A 16,183-nucleotide genomic window follows, 5' to 3' on the forward strand; every position below is an offset into this window, starting at 1 on the left:
CCTCGGTGAATTGTACACGAAGCAAACTCTGAATGAGAATCATGACAATAAAAGAGAGCGCAACAGCTCTGATCACAAGTTGCAATTGCAAACTGCTGAGCGCTAACAACTTCTGGTGACGTAATCACGCGCCACCGTAAATTTAAGATTTACCTGCTTTATTTGATTATTTTTTTTTGTGAAAATGAGACTGATAAGATGATTAGTGCGCAGTGAATATTAACACAAAAAATATATTACTAAGATGTACAAAGACACAAAAATGGTTGTTTGTTTTTTTTCTTCTCGAGACTCCTCGGATCTACTTGCAATAATAATAATAATAATAAGCTGTCTTAGATCTACCGGTAGATCAGGATCTACCTAATGGGCACCCCTGTGTTAGCACATACGGTCACAAAGTATTGTCCTAATTTTATACACATTTGAATGTTTACAATACATGCTGATTTATATAGCGCTTTCACAATAGCGGCAGCTGTAACAAAGCACTTAACAAAACGGTTAACATAAAGTAAAATAATAAACACAACACATAACATAAAACATGGACAGTCATGCAGTTCTAAACACTTTTCCATCATATTGACTGTTCACTTCTTTCTCTTCTATGAATTGAAATTGTAGCCAATTTGATGCGAATGGGATGTTCGGGAAGTTAACTAAAAAAGTGCAGCCAATTTGAATTTAATCTGAAAACTCTGTGTGCGTGCTCGTGTGCTTTATTCCAGTTTGGCCTGCACTGTCCTGGCAGTCCTTCCATCCTGTATCAGAGTGTTGACAAAACCGACATTCTGGCAGTTTAAACTGACCTTGGTGAGTGATTAAGGCTCAAGTTAGTACATCCTACCGGATATGACTCTTCCATTATTATTATTATTATCATTTTTGCCTGTTGTATTATTGAATGAGTATAGTGTTAAGAGTATAGTAAGATTTTCTTCGAAATCTATTCATATTTTTTTTTTGACCATGTCATTACTACCCGTCTAAGTGTTGTTGAGATTCATTGAGGTAGTATAATCGCACAAGGTCTGCTTCCCTTTTAGGTCAACTCATCTCTGGGCTTCTTCCTCTTCTCCTATCAAGTACATGAGAAGTCCATTCTCTTGACATCCTTGTAAGTACAGCTTTTTTATACAGTTTGTATATATGGCATCATTTGCCAAGAGCTGCAAGGTTGTCTTACATTCACGTTTGCTCAATAACCGAACGTTGCCTCTGCCATCACACTCAATTTGACATTCTTACAAACGCATATCAATTCAATTCATCACCATCAAAGGTGCATTTCTTGTAAACGTGTGCATTTCATGACCACAATATTATGGTAGAGAGTGAGGCCACGGGTACGTTTGAGAACCGGGGATTTGGTTTCTAGATCTGGGATCATGTATTAATCTAGATTGTTGCTTTATTAACTCTTGAGTTATATCTACCACCTGACCCATAAATCAATCAGTAATGCATGTCCAGGGATTAGGAAAGAATGGAAGGCAGCAACTCGGACGTTGTTTGCGCAGGATCAATTATTGGGCTGTAACAGGATCGGCAAAGAGCACTGACTGTAATTATGGGATCAAGGACTGTTGGAAGGTGCCCCCTTCTGAGCATACAAGTGTACAAGTCACTTGTCAGCACTGATCAAGAAGGCAGGCATTTTAAGTTAACATTGTAAAGTCGTGTCAAAATATTGCCCGTCCTGATGTAATGAAACACTTGGAAGGAAATGGTTCTGTTACAGTAAAATACCCACCGGTACTTACTTTCTCTGCTAAATTGGGTCAAATGGTAACTACTGGGTGAGGAGTGACCAGTTCAAGTTGGTCTTGTATTAGTATCTTAAAATGAGAAAGATGTGCTGCAAGCATACATTTGGTGCTGACCCAACACAACCTCAAATCCCCTCTCCTGCATGGTGCCTTGACAACCCACTTATATCTTTTCTAGGCCCGTCTGTCTCTTCCTGAATGACTTTCCACTGGTGTGTGTTTGGTTCCTGCAAGCTTCTACATTCAGGTAAATCAAACTGTTGCTTTCTCAACCTATTTCACAAATGTAAGCTTGTCTTTCCTCTGTATTGTTGGTGATTACAGTTGTCCTGGTCAGAATATTGTTGGGCTTTTTTTTCTCCTCAATTAAGAATTTGAATCTTTTAGAAATGCTATGTTATGGTTCCAATGATTAACCCATTAATGAATCTAATCTGGATACAATATTGAAGGCTATGACATATCTTTTTAAATGCATATTCACAAAATACATCCCCTGCATTTAGGCCATTACAATATTAAGACTGCAAACATTAGTGACACGCTGGATCACAAGGTGACTTATGTCGCGCCTGGGGAGTAGTTCAGGCTGTCAGTGCCTTACTGTAGGACGAGAGTGGTGTTGTGTGTATGTTTCTCATTGCGTCTTTCTCAGCTCGATCTTTCCCCCTGCAAAGTTATTCGGCAGGTGGTGTTCTTAACCACTTGACCAAAAGCAGAACTCTAAACCTGGAGTCAAGGTCAAATGTAAATGTTTTTTTGAGGAACACACCGTATAAATAATAAACTGATGTCATTCTTTGCAAAAGTTGCCAAAGTTGTGTAATGACCTGGGACAAAGTCATCAGTCCATATGAATCTGTCAATTCATTTTCACATAAGGTTTAATTGTTATTCTTACATGCTTTTACCGTCTATAATCTGATCACTGTCAAATGGAAAATGTCATGGTAATCGTCTTGAAAATGTCAGTGAGATGCTAGGGGTTGAGGTGAGCACTGCTTTTGGCAAGACAAGTCGTGTTTCAGGTGCTTCCTCAACTTTCACCAGCTGTTGTTAAATTCTTCCGGCAGCTCTAATTGTTGTGTGTGTGGTTTCGGATAAGGATACATGGGGATTACTCTGCATAGTCAGAATGCCTGCTCTCTAAGTGCGCATTGTATAGGGACAGAAGGTCATTCTCCAGTTTCTCCGTACAGTCTGACATGGACATAATGGGCACCCTCTCCCGGCTTTATTATCTAAAAAAATACATCTTTTGTTTGCGCATTTGGCTGAATGAATGCTCAAGTTGAACGGGGAGAGAGGCCAGAATGTAACCAGTCTGTTCAAATTGATTATGTGTTTCGAAAATGTTTAGCTGTTGAATGGGGCGTTTCTCTGTTTGCACAGAGAAAACGAATGAGTGGCTAAGAATTGAGGTTTTTGATATGTGGGGTGTTGTGCGATTGAGTATGAGTCAATTGTTGTTCTTGTCCACGGCCATCCGCGTAACAAAGTTAAGCTTTGTATAAGATTGTTATTTCTCTCAGGGACAAAATGCTGGTGCAGGACCCCTGAGCTAAAGGTTTGACTATGTCGTGTTGCTTCGACACTGCCAGATTTGTGATTCTGAACCTAATCACCATTCTGCTTGGCGTATGTCATTCATATTAATAAGTCTTGGGCATCAAACTTCAGGTTGAAATGAATCACACATGAAGATGTCCTTGAAAATCCCCTTAGTTTTTTTTTTTGGTTTGTTTTTTCGCCCCATGTCCGCCTGCACAGCATGCTGCCTCTGCTTCTGAAGGACGGTCTTCTGGTGCCATATGTTGTGACTTCGCTAGGCTTCCTCTTCTTCAGCACATACTTACTGTCAGCCCTGAAACACGGTTCAGAGGAAGAGCTTGCACTGGGAGCCTACCACAAGCTCTTATTCTTCCTGCCCAGAATGGACCTGGCTTGGATTCTGAGATGGAAGGTGAGTGCCACTTGCTGTTGCAATAACAGGAGAAGAATCCAGACACCATGTTAGAATCTATGGAGATAGAGGGCAGGATCTAATTTGTTTGGAGGAAAATATATTATCCCCTTTGGGTATGGGGAGACATTTAGTGACATTTAGCTTCAACAAGCTAGTGGGAGTATGCCCACCAAGCGGTTCGTTGTGCTACGGTTTAGAATAATAATTCTAAACCACGGTGACGGGTAGTGCGATGTAAATACAGTGACATCATCTCAGCATGATAGTGTCACCCACCGATGAGAAGTTTATATTTTGGGTGGTTACATTTGAGAGAAATGAACCTGTTACTTTAATTTGTGGAAAATGGCAAACAGATGTGTTTTGTGGATTGGGCACGATACACTATCCTTGTAAAAATAGTGGAACAGCGAGGCCAAATGATTTTTGGTGTAGATTGAAAACATTTACTGTAGCTGGGGCATGAGACAAGATCAAGGTTTTAGCTCTCATCTCTCGTTGGATCTGATATGTTGTTGAGGAATGGGAGCTGTCAATTTGCTCTTGGCCCTTCCTTGGTTACAGATTCTTTTATCTCTCTATAAGGTGGAAGAAGACCCAACACCATGAAATTCAACAATGTTCTACTACTACTTCTAGCGGAATAATTCCTTAACATATGTACAGCATTATTTGAAACAAAACAACAAATCTGTCACGCTTCACAGAATTCATTCAGAATAGTTATTCTTTTTCTCATCTAGGACTAGGCAATATCAATAGATATCATGATCGACACATGTTCAATATCAATAAAAATTGCGCTCAGAATAATATCGATTAAACAAAAAAAAACAAGATTAGGAAGCCGGCCCCAGCATTGTTTTTCAACTGTTTTATGTTTAGACTTTTCTGTACTTCTACTCTAACCTTATTCCAAAGTGTTACCCCTATAGATGCTGTAACAAAAAGACTCTTTCATTATACGTGTGCAGCAGACCTTGAAATTTAGTATTCTCCTCAACTTTTAATCAGCACCGCCTGTATATTTGCGGGTAATAGATTATTTCTAGCATTATAGATTGTTTAGACCAGGGGGCCCAACTTTTTTTTTACCAACAATCTACTTTTCAAGCAGCCACCCTCTCGCGATCTACCCGTTACCGCACACACACGCCATCAGTGAATTGCAGATCAAGCACACTTTGATTGAGGGCAACCCAAATATAGATAGATAGATCGCTAACAACTACCTGTCATGCAGGTCACGTGGCACTGCAGGTTGAAGGTGACCTACTGTTTAATTTGATTAATTTTTAAGACTGTTTTTGTGAAAGTGAAACTGGTATGATGCTTTGGGCAGAGTGTACACTAACACACACACATATATATATTCATTCATTCATTCATCTTCCGTACCGCTTGATCCTCACTAGGGTCGCGGGGGGTGCTGGAGCCTATCCCAGCTGTCTCCGGGCAGTAGGCGGGGGACACCCTGAATCGGGTGCCAGCCAATCACAGGGCACACAGAGACGAACAACCATTAGCACTCTCACTCACACCTAGGGACAATTTAGAGTGTTCAATCAGCCTGCCACGCATGTTTTTGGAATGTGGGAGGAAACCGGAGCACCCGGAGAAAACCCACGCAGGCCCGGGGAGAACATGCAAACTCCACACAGGGAGGCCGGAGCTGGAATCGAACCCGGTACCTCTGCGCTGTGAAGCCGACGTGCTAACCACTGGACTACCGGGCCGCCCGTATATATATATATATATATATATATATATATATATATACAGTAGGTATATATATATATATATATATATAACACCATCCAGTGTGGGTCCTTGGGCAAGATCCTTCACGCTAATGCCTACCTCATACAATGATGAGAGACAATAAAATGAATGACATGCCGGCTCAGACGTCGTCCGGCCAAACAAGGTCTGCGGTCAGGTGCTGGGGAACCAGAGCACCTTGATGAAAAATGGGCTACTGGAACAAAGCGGAGATGGGCGAGATGTGATAACATGGCTCTGTTGGAATGCTACTACTCAAGCAACCCTAGTTAGAGGGGTTACATGCAGAGAATGTGGGCTGAATGGTTACTTCGAAACCCACAGTCACGGTTGACCAAGAAACAACTAGTAGCTCAGTGTTCCAACATCCACAAACGGCAACTGCTGTCACAACTTGAGATTGATGAGGTACAACGCAGGTTCCATGGTGAAGGGCCCCAGGCTGCCAGATCGGAGTAGGAGGTCATACCAGAGATTGTGAGGCAAGCCCCAATGAATGCAGATGATGAGATTGGGAGGCCAGCCCCAATGAATGAAATGCTGAGCGAGGCAGCAACTGCCCTGAAAGCTAAAATCATGGCGAGAATGAAAGCTGGGCATCCTAGAAACCGATTACAATGGCTATGTGAAGTACCACCTGAAAGTCTCATGGAAAGTGTGAATGCAGCACTGAGGGCGATCGCGACCGTAACGATCACGGAAACCAATGAGCTGATATACGCTTCAGCATCAGTGATCCTTGAGATGTTTGGCTATAAAAGCAACCATGGAAGCCATGAGATACGTTACCCACCATGGAAAAAACGGATGGAGGCTAAGATCAAGGCGGCTCGGAAAGATGTGAGTCAATTGATGGAGGCCCAGAGAGGTGTGATGAAAAGGCCGATACCCGAGAGGTAAATCCAGATGACCATACCTGAAGCACTCGAAACTTCCAAACAAAGGCTCCAAGCCTTGTCCAGCCGCCTAAAGCGGGACACGAAAGAGAATGAGGCCAGACTAATAAACAGGCTGTTCGCAACACAACCTGTGAAAGTGTACGCTCAGTGGCAGGGTCCTAACAACAGAGCTGTCAGAGATTTTCTCGGACAAAGTTAAAGAAACGACTCGGCACACAGGAAAATTGTCTTCAATATCGGCGGGAGCGGACCTCTGAGAGCGAACGACGGTTGTTGCTCTGCGATCACACTCAAAGTCCACATTTTATTGTAACATATGCAAAATACAAGAAAAACACTGCCCCCAATATTTGCATGCCGCACCCCCGGTCGGGCCCCTCAGTAGTGATTGGTTACCTGTTTTTCAACCTCGAACCACCAGTACATTGGCGCCTTTTCTTTCTGGTCTACATCGAATTAGCATGTTGTAGACTTTGCGGATGGTCAATGTCGTCTGGGCGCGACGGGTGTTCTCAACTCGTCTTTTGTTGCTCAACCGCTGTTCCCTAATTATTCATTCCCCTTTTGTGACCGAATTTCGCTTTCTCCCCCATGATCGCCCACCTGTATTGACGTGCTAATCGTGGACTTCAACAGCCCTCCGGCCAGGTGGCCGGCGCCTTTGTGTGTAGGCATTTGGGGGTACTGGATATGCACCCAAACGCTTCGATGTGCCCAAATAAGTGAAACTTTAAACATGATACATTTTTGCTCATAGCTTCTTCTAACAAGAGCTGACCCACTAAGACTGGAAACTGAAAGGTACTGGAAAGGCATATGGGAGAAGAAGGTTGCACATAACAGCAGTGCACAATGGCTGGTGACCCTGAGAGAGGAGCACAGCAAACTCCCTGAACAGAACCCAGTTACCATAACAGTGGCAGACATACAGGAAAGAGTCTCAGATATGAAAAACAGGACAGCACCAGGCCCGGACATGGTCCACACCTGCTGGCTAAAGAAACTCACAGCACTCCATGAGCGCCGAGCAGCACAAATGAACCAGCTGCTGAGGAATGGGACTCACCCAGAATGGCTAATCTCGAAGGGCGAACGATCCTAATCATGAAGGATCCCTCAAAGGGTGCAGTCCCATCCAATTATCGGCCAATAACCTGTCTCTCCACAACATGGAAGCTCATGTCAGGCATCATAGCGGCTAAGATAAGTGGACACATGGATCAATACATGAGCGAAGCACAGAAGGGCATTGGTAGAGATGCCAGAGGAGCCAAACATCAGCTCCTGGTTGACAGAACAGTCGCACAAGACTGCAGGTCTCGACGTACCAACCTGTGCACAGCCTGGATTGATTCCAAGAAAGCCTATGACTGGATGCCACATACATGGATCACTGAATGCTTGGAGTTGTATAACGTGAACAGGACCCTAAGAGCCTTCATTGCGAACTCGATGAGGATGTGGAAAACCACACTTGAAGTCACTGGCAAACCACTTACCCAAGTGTCCATCAAATGTGGCATATACCAAGGTGATGCACTCTGCCCACTGCTGGAGGACTGAACCTCCTAATCCAAGTAATCACCAAGACAGGCTATGGATACCGCCTCAGAAATGGAGCTACAATCAGTCACCTCCTCCACATGGATGACATAAAGCTGTATGCTAAGAGCGAAAGGGACATAGACTCCCTGATCCACACAACCAGGATCTACAGCAGCGACATCGGGATGTCATTCGGGCTTGAGAAATGCAGTCGGATGGTGACTAAGAGAGGAAAGGTAGTCCACACTGAAGGGGTCTTACTACCTGAAGGAACAATAGCAGACATTGAGGACAGCTACAAGTACCTTGGTATACCACAAGCCAATGGCAACCTCGAACTGGCAACAAGGAAAGCGGCTACGGCCAAATACCTCCAGCGAGTGAGGCAAGTCCAGCTCAAGGCAAGAATAAGACCCGGGCTATAAACAGCTATGCCCTGCCAGCGATCAGATACCCTGCAGGAATAATAAGGTGGGCAAAGGAAGAGATTCAGACCACGGACGTTAAGACCCGAAAGCTCCTAACCATGCATGGAGGGTTCCATCCCAAATCCAGCACCCTGATACTGTACGCAAGCTGAAAGGGAGGAGGGGACCAGTAAGTGTGAGAGCCACTGTCCAGGATGAAACATCCAAGCTCCATGATTACATCAAGGAGAAGGCTCCAACGGATGACGTACTCAGAGAATGTCTCAGACAATGGGGAATAGAGGATGAGGAGCTGGAAGAGGGACCATCATGGGAGGACAAGCCCCTACACGGGAAGTACCACCGGACCATAACCGAAGTGGCCGATCTCAAGAAGAATATATATATATAATATTAATAGCAAGCACACGGAAACACAAATAAATTTATTTATTTATCATTTTCCCTCTACATCCCTCACGGTCCACTTGGGACCAGTCTGCGGAAGTTGCTGCAAGTTATCCCCAGAAACTAACATGCTTGTGTCGTCTGCAATGAGGATCCATTTAAAATTTTTGGAGACAAATACATGTACAGTAGGTCCGAGACTAAACGATACTGCTTACTGAGCTGGTGCCTTAATGGTATTCTTATTGGTAATTTTTTGTTTGGAAAAACACCAAAACAAGAATATTTGAACAAACAGTTTTTTTTGTGTTTTTTTTAATAAATGTACTTGTCTTGCAACTGCAATAACAATAATGTAAAATCACTGCCGGCTCATACAAAAAAAACAATAATTGCTCCAAATAACTCCAATGCAAGAGTGTACTCCAAGTATTCGTTCACTATGCTTACATTGTATGAACAACGAATGAAGGTTAATTCATGGTAATTACATCCCAATCCCGTTTGGGGATCGCGTGTTCCACAACTAGACATTTACGCTGCACTGCTGGAGGAGCATGGATGGAAACAACGTTGCACATATCACTGCATGAAGATGTATACAACAGTGTACGTTCCTTGAAAAGTTTTCCGACCGGATATTTTGAATATTAGGGCTGGGCGATATGACTGAAAAGTACATTATACTAGTATTCCAGATTCATCGCTATTCTGTATATTTCCATTCATCCATCCGTTTTCCGATCCACTTTACCCTCAAAAGGTGGGGTGGGGGGGTGCTGGAGCCTATCCCAGCCTTCTTTGGGCTGTAGGCGGGGGACACCCTGAACCGGTTGCCAGCCAATCGCAGGGCACACAGAGACAAACAACCATCCGCGCTCATACTCGCACCTGCCACGCATGTTTTTGGAATGTGGGAGGAAACTGGAGTACCCAGAAAAGCCCCATGCTGGCCCGGGAGAACATGCCAACTCCACACAGGAAGGCCAAAACCAGGATCGAACCCACGACCTCTGCACTGTGAGGTCAACACACTAACCACTAGACCAGTGGGCCGCCATAGTGTCCATTCATTTATTTATTTACAGTATTTTAAATAATGACCCAGAGGAAAAAAGGGTGAATTTAGGTCATTTTATTTTAACATAGAGTACCGGTACTTCATCTTTAATAAGAAGTCAACGCAACTATTGAAAGGTCAAATAAACTGGTCAATGTAAAGATTAAATGAATACCTTTGTAAAAATAATGTGCTTAGCAGGCCTGGGCAACATGGCTGAACAAGGTTCCACAGCATAAGTATTTTATGATTTAACGAAGTCATTTACCCTCTGTAACAAAAATATTAAAAACTGGGACTTGGTGTGATGCGGCGCATGTGTTTCACATAACTGAGTTTTACTGCATAACCTCATCACTGCGGGGGATAAGGATGTAGAGCTAGTAGGTTTAGTAATTCTATCCGAATGAGCCGAAAAATGTTCATCAAGAAAGATTCGGTGCCACTCTTAGCTGTGTTTTTCAGCCAATGAAAACATCTCCCAAGCCCATGATTAAGAATTGTTTCTTAAAAGTTTTCGCACCGTACGGTGTGACTGCAGGGCCAGGCCCATCGCAAAAGGGGCACCGGTAGAGTGTCGGAGATTAAGAGAAAGTGTCTTTTTATAGCGTGTGTCATTAACACACGTTTGCCTAGATGTATTTATTTACACAAGCAGCATAAATAGCGAGCATCAGTGACAGCGATAGGGTTTCATAGGTTTGGACTAGCAGGGTGGGCGTGAGCACGAGGTGTTTCCTCCATCGTACTCGCTGATTTATCTTCGGGTCATAAAGCTTAAATAGACATAGAAGTGATGTCACTCTCACCATCAGCTGTTTGCATCTCTGGTGGCAAATTTAATTACTGCTTGGTTTGATAAATCATAGTCACATTACAACAGTTAGTTTTTAGACAGAGGTGCCATTTTTTTTTCTTTTGGGATGGGGTTGGGGTTACATTGGAAATACTTTCTTCATGGGAACATCGCATATATCTGTGTGGAGATTAAATTGCATAAAACTTGTAACGTAGGACAAACAGAGATGTGCGGCAATATTCATAAGCACGATGCATCTAAGAAATTATCCCCACCCCGAATTGCACAAATGTTACTAAGCAGCCTACTTACCTCATGCAAATGATCTTAATTTTATCTTTAAAAACACAACAGTGTCCTTTTAAACTATCCCCGGGATCACACTTTTTTAAAAAGCAGTCCTGTGATTCAACACGGGATAATATCACTGACGGTGCATAGGAAAGCAAAACAAAAAACACATTAGATTAAAGGTGCTGCCTGAAGATCTTAAAGATAGGATTGATATTTTGTTCTCGTTTGACCTTATGTTTCCAAGAGGGAAGTGGCCTTTATAATTAATGGAATTGGTAGAAACATTCTCTCTTGAGCTCACTGGTGACTGAAAATCCAGCAGTCATTTTGGCTGGCTTCCATAGATTCTTTGAAGATATCAGCGGGGAAGTTCTGGATTAGTACCAAGTTGTCTGATCATTTAGAAATGGTCGCAATCACTGTGCAGCAGGATTTGTTATTTGGTTGTATTCTTGTCACAATGACGTTTCTGAAATCTTCGGGCAATTCCTCGAACCGGATTGCTTGATTTTTGCTTTGATGTGCTGTGTCAGCTGTGGGGTCTCGGGTTGTTGTTGATTCTCTGTTTGCAAGTTGCAAGTTCCTCTGTGCCCGATTGTGTTTATATTCTCGCCCCTCCCACCTAAAATTGCAACTCGGAGTCCAGGAAAACGGTCAAGGAGCGATGAGGATGAACTGTTTCGAGTAGAGGTACCCAACCAGTAGATCACAATCGACCGGTAGCCCGCGAACTGGTCCCAAGGCGATCGTGGGAGTCTAGGGGAAAATAGATTTTAAAAAAAAAGATGTGTGCGTGTTATTAATATTCTATATTTTTATGTCAGTGCACACTGCACCCTAAGCATCCCCTCAGTTTCACTTTCACAAAAATAGTATTTCAAAAAATTAAATAATATAACAAATATAAGTCAAGATGGCGCCCGAGTAGGCAGCCGTCAGCAAGTGCTCTCATGAGCCTTGCTTTTTTTGTTGTTCTTGTGTTTCTTTTGTCACTTTGTGTTTGTTGTTACGTCGTGTGGACTTGATGTGGACCTTTTTCAGCATTTTTTGGCCACGACATTCATCAAGGAGGAGACTCTGTGCTTGGTGGTTGCGCCTTCTCGGCAGCATGGGTATACCAGCACTGTTTTTGACTGGAGGAATGTCGGCGCCATTTGACTGTCGTTGCTGGACAGTCCCGGGGCGCTTGTGTCTTGCGCCTGTAATGGGCAGCATTTTTCACAGCCCCGCTTTGTTCAGCGGAGAGATTGGTGCTGTTGAACGGTCTGCGGCTGGATGGATGGAGGTCTTGAGGAGCCGATGATGAGAAGAAAGGAGCGTTGGCGCGGAGTGCCGATGCGGATTTGGAGCTGGGAGTCGCGGCTTGGAGTTTGAAGCGGATTATGTGGGACAGGAGAAGTGAACTAATCTCTTTTCGTCAATGGACGCTACAGCTTCGTGTTTGCTTTCAAAACTTTGCTTGTAGCAGACGTGTGCACATTTTTCAGCATGATGTCTCTGATCCACTGGTGAAAGGACACTTTGATCCTCTCCTCTTTCATCTATAACTGCTTCAGACAACAAAGTGTATGCAGAAAAGTGGTGAAGATTGCACGACTGTCTCTGTCCTATGTGTTGTCTTGTGTTATTTTTGTTATTTTGACTTCAAAATGGCGCCGCGAGAGTGGCTGCCTTTCCAGCAGCTCCTATTTTTTTGTTGTTCTACTTCTTCCTTTCATAACTTTGCTGCTGTGAATCTGGAATTTCTCCATTGCGAGACTAATAAAGGTTTTCTTAATCAAAGCAGGTCACCTTTAACCTACGGCGGCGTGTGAACTGCATCACTGGAAGTTGTTTGCGGTCAGCAGTCTGCACTTGCAGACTTTTAATTTTTATTATTCTCATTCAAAGTTTGTTTTATGTACATTACACCAATGGCACTGGCAAAGAATGGGAATCTAAAGTGCCAGGAGAAAAAAATTAAAATGATACACGTGAGCTACAAGAGTGACGTTGTTGCACTGAAGACGCTGCCAAAGTGTGTCTTGTGCCGCCGCGACAGGTCTCGACTAAGGTAGGTACTGATTCCTTTTTACAAACTTACAAGCTCTTATATGTACTTTATTGTTGTGTTTCGTTCGTGTTCGGGGCCAATTATGGCTGTTGCTCATCATGGCATGTAAGTGCTGTAGTGGGTCGATCACAGGAGCTTGAAAGTTGAACTTCTGTCAAAAAAGGTTGGGCACCCCTGGTTTAGAGAAATTCGATGCCCGTTAGCGAGCAGGCATCATGGGTTCACCCCATCACGATGACCAACGTATGTATGGCCTGGGATTGGCGATCAATTCAGGAAGTTGTCTTCCGTTCCTTTCTGAAGTTACGTTGGATCGGCTCAAGCTCCCCGTGACCCTGAACAGGATAAGCCAGGGGAAATTGCTCGATAATGTCTATTCCTTGAACACACGAGACTTTAATTCATGACGTGTCACTGATGAATATTGTCACATAGTGTAGGGCCGCAGCATCTGTGAAATCATAGTGATTCAACTCAATTCAAGTGTTACAATAAAATACTCGGCTGAATGAATCTTTGTGAAACCCTACTCCACTCCTGCTGGTATTACGGCCTCTGCCTTGCATTACTGCTGAGGACAAAGATGGTCCAGAAAGAAAATGGACCAGGTTTTGAAAACTGTTTTAGAGTTGGAAATAACTAATTTGTCTCTCAAATGCAGGTTTATAAGAAATACACAATTTCAAGACTATAAAATAATCTGGAAATCCACTCTAGTTTTGAAATGTTTTCGTCGTCTCTTCCCTCACTAATGAGAACCCGTCTTTTTGCCTTCCAGTTCTATATCAGCCTCTCAGCCATGGCCTGTTTGAGCATCGCCAGCGTTGCTCTCCCACCTCCACCTCATTTGCCCGACTTGTTTCCTGTGCTCGTCTCTACTTTTTCTTTCGTTCATTTCTTGGGGACATTTCTGTACTTCAACGTCGTCCAATTCAGTCCACTGCCAAGCAGAAAAGGCCAGAAGAAGAACAAATAAATCTTGTAGACACAAAGGTTATCCCAGCTGTCTTCTGGCAGTAGGTGGGGGGGACACCCTGAATTGGTTGCTAGCCAATCGCAAACACACACACGTCTTTATATACAATTCTTGTACAAGCCCTTAATTGGCCATCTTGGAAAAACAAATCACATTCAGTGAAATGTAGCAGTCCAACCGCTTTGCATTCCAGCTAGGAGTGAATCTCTGATTTGTTCCTACTAGGCAATTTTCAAGTAACATTTTAACATTCCTGTCTGTCATAAACTGTTTATGTAAAAGGACATGCCTGTAAGATGCATTTTCCCACAATTTCATACAGTGAAGGACTACGTGTCTATGACATGCTTTTTGTCAAAATACTCCAAGGATCAAGAATTAGACATTTTCAAAACTTTCTTGCCATTGTGAAATTGGCTTGTTTTTGGGTCCGATTGGGCACGTGCGATGGACCAGCATTCATCCCACCTCACAAACTGCTGTTTTCAAGGGTGAATCCAAATTTTATTCAACCAAAACCTAATGTGAAAGTGGCTGTGTTCCTTTTTTGTTTCCATACTCAGAGTGAATTGCTTGCGGCTCGACGGACAGTCGAGTAAATACAAGTTTCCTGGTATGGCTCGACTGTTATCGTGCTAAATACTTTCCACAAACTGGACCGCTAATAAGAGAGAAAGCGAATTCCATAACAGTAACTATGGGCATCGAAGACTTTGAAGCGTCCCGTGGCTGGCATCAAAAATTCATTGCACAACATCAGCTTAGCAACGCTGTCTTGTGTGGTGATCGAGAAGAGGTCAAGTTTGATGCAGTGAGTGAGTGGAAAGAAACCACCAGGTCTTTTACTTGTGTCATTTTGTAGCAAATAGTCCCAACTATGGTATATTTTGTCACCTACTTGTACTGTATGCTGCAGGTTTGGGGCAATATATTATTGCACTTTGTTGCTTGTGTTGTCACACATGTATGTTGTTAACATACTTGGACGTTCATACAGGACATATACCACAGTTGGTTCACTGTTATCATTATTTTTAAAAAAAAGGTAATACTTTAATGCTTTTGTTCTGTTGATGTTTGGTATGGACTGTCAACATATACAGTTTTTTATATGAACCGTATCTTGTGCTGACCCGGCCCATCTGCCAAATTTCGAAATCAATGTGGCCCCTGAGCCAAAAAGTTTGCCCACCCCTGCTTGAGAGGTTCACCCAAATTAATGAGTAGAATGAGAATAGTTAGCTAGATTTCATGTCACTTCTCTCCTGGCAATTGTATCCAATTCTTTGCAAAGCTGTTCGTTTTGGTGAAATTGCCTTTTCCTTGGAATTAACTCGTCATCTTAAAAGGACTGAATGGATGGTGCTTAGCACTATTTTTCTTTTTTAGACTGCATATTTTTTTTACATGCCATGCAAGTGATTGTGTACAGATGTATTTTAATCAGAAAACAAAATAAAGTTGCCTGCAACCCCAAGTGAACACCAGCCCTATATTTCCTTATTAAATTAGACAATTACGAGCAATGATATCAACAAATTCATTTTTCTCGACCGCGACTGAGTATTAGGAAGCGACAGAGCCGGTAATTAGACACAAATGACATCGCCGAAGGGTTTTACTCAACAATATTAAACATTTATTTCAAGCCCTTGTTAACACTAAAGGCCACCTTACAAGACGTGGACATTTTACACAAAACCAGCGACCGGACAGGCCCTAAAAGAGATGATGGAAGGTGACAGTGGATAATGCTATAAACTTGAAATACCACAGCAAAAACGAAACATGCAATTTCGCTCTCTCTCCAATCTTTCTCCGAGTTAATGACATGGGCATAAAAAAACCCATTACAACTATAAATGTTAGCAGGTCAGTGAGAGGTGTTGGAGCATCAGAGGCTCTGAGCCGCTGGCCAATAAAGGGCAGCCCAAGTTCGGATTTGCTTTGTTCTTGCTTTGAAATGATGGGGACAAAATCTGATCCATTTAATAACTTGGATAAGATAAGATAAGATATACTTTATTTGTCCCAGACTGGGGAAATTTACAGCCTCCAGCAGCAAGAATGTAGGTAGAAAGAAGAAAAAAAACAACAAACACCGTTCAATTAAGTGCAGTATAAACACAAAATGGATAAATCGCAGTGCGATTTACAATTGTATTTCACATCATTTAATTATTATTATTATTATACATGTTATAATATTATACATATTAGTA

At 42.8% G+C, this 16,183-nt stretch overlaps 1 protein-coding gene across 3 annotated transcripts in view; it reads left to right on the forward strand.

The window, feature by feature from the left end:
* The window catches only part of alg6 (ALG6 alpha-1,3-glucosyltransferase), a 273,870-nt gene that overhangs the window by 8,798 nt on the left and 248,889 nt on the right, over positions 1 to 16,183 (forward strand). Inside the window, exons 10-15 of one of the 3 annotated variants that reach the window (XR_007963631.1) lie at positions 732 to 816; positions 1,050 to 1,120; positions 1,951 to 2,019; positions 3,543 to 3,735; positions 13,764 to 14,971; positions 15,007 to 15,443. Coding sequence is in view for 2 of the 3 variants with exons in the window: in XM_052073440.1 (XP_051929400.1) it covers positions 732 to 816; positions 1,050 to 1,120; positions 1,951 to 2,019; positions 3,543 to 3,735; positions 13,764 to 13,961 (616 nt within the window). In the remaining variant the exon portion in view is untranslated. Of the gene's footprint in view, positions 1 to 731; positions 817 to 1,049; positions 1,121 to 1,950; positions 2,020 to 3,542; positions 3,736 to 13,763; positions 15,444 to 16,183 lie in introns of those variants that run through there. The other 2 variants (XM_052073440.1, XM_052073439.1) reach the window with 2 other exon arrangements.

Source organism: Hippocampus zosterae, chromosome 8, assembly GCF_025434085.1.
Source record: "Hippocampus zosterae strain Florida chromosome 8, ASM2543408v3, whole genome shotgun sequence".
NCBI lineage: Eukaryota > Metazoa > Chordata > Actinopteri > Syngnathiformes > Syngnathidae > Hippocampus > Hippocampus zosterae.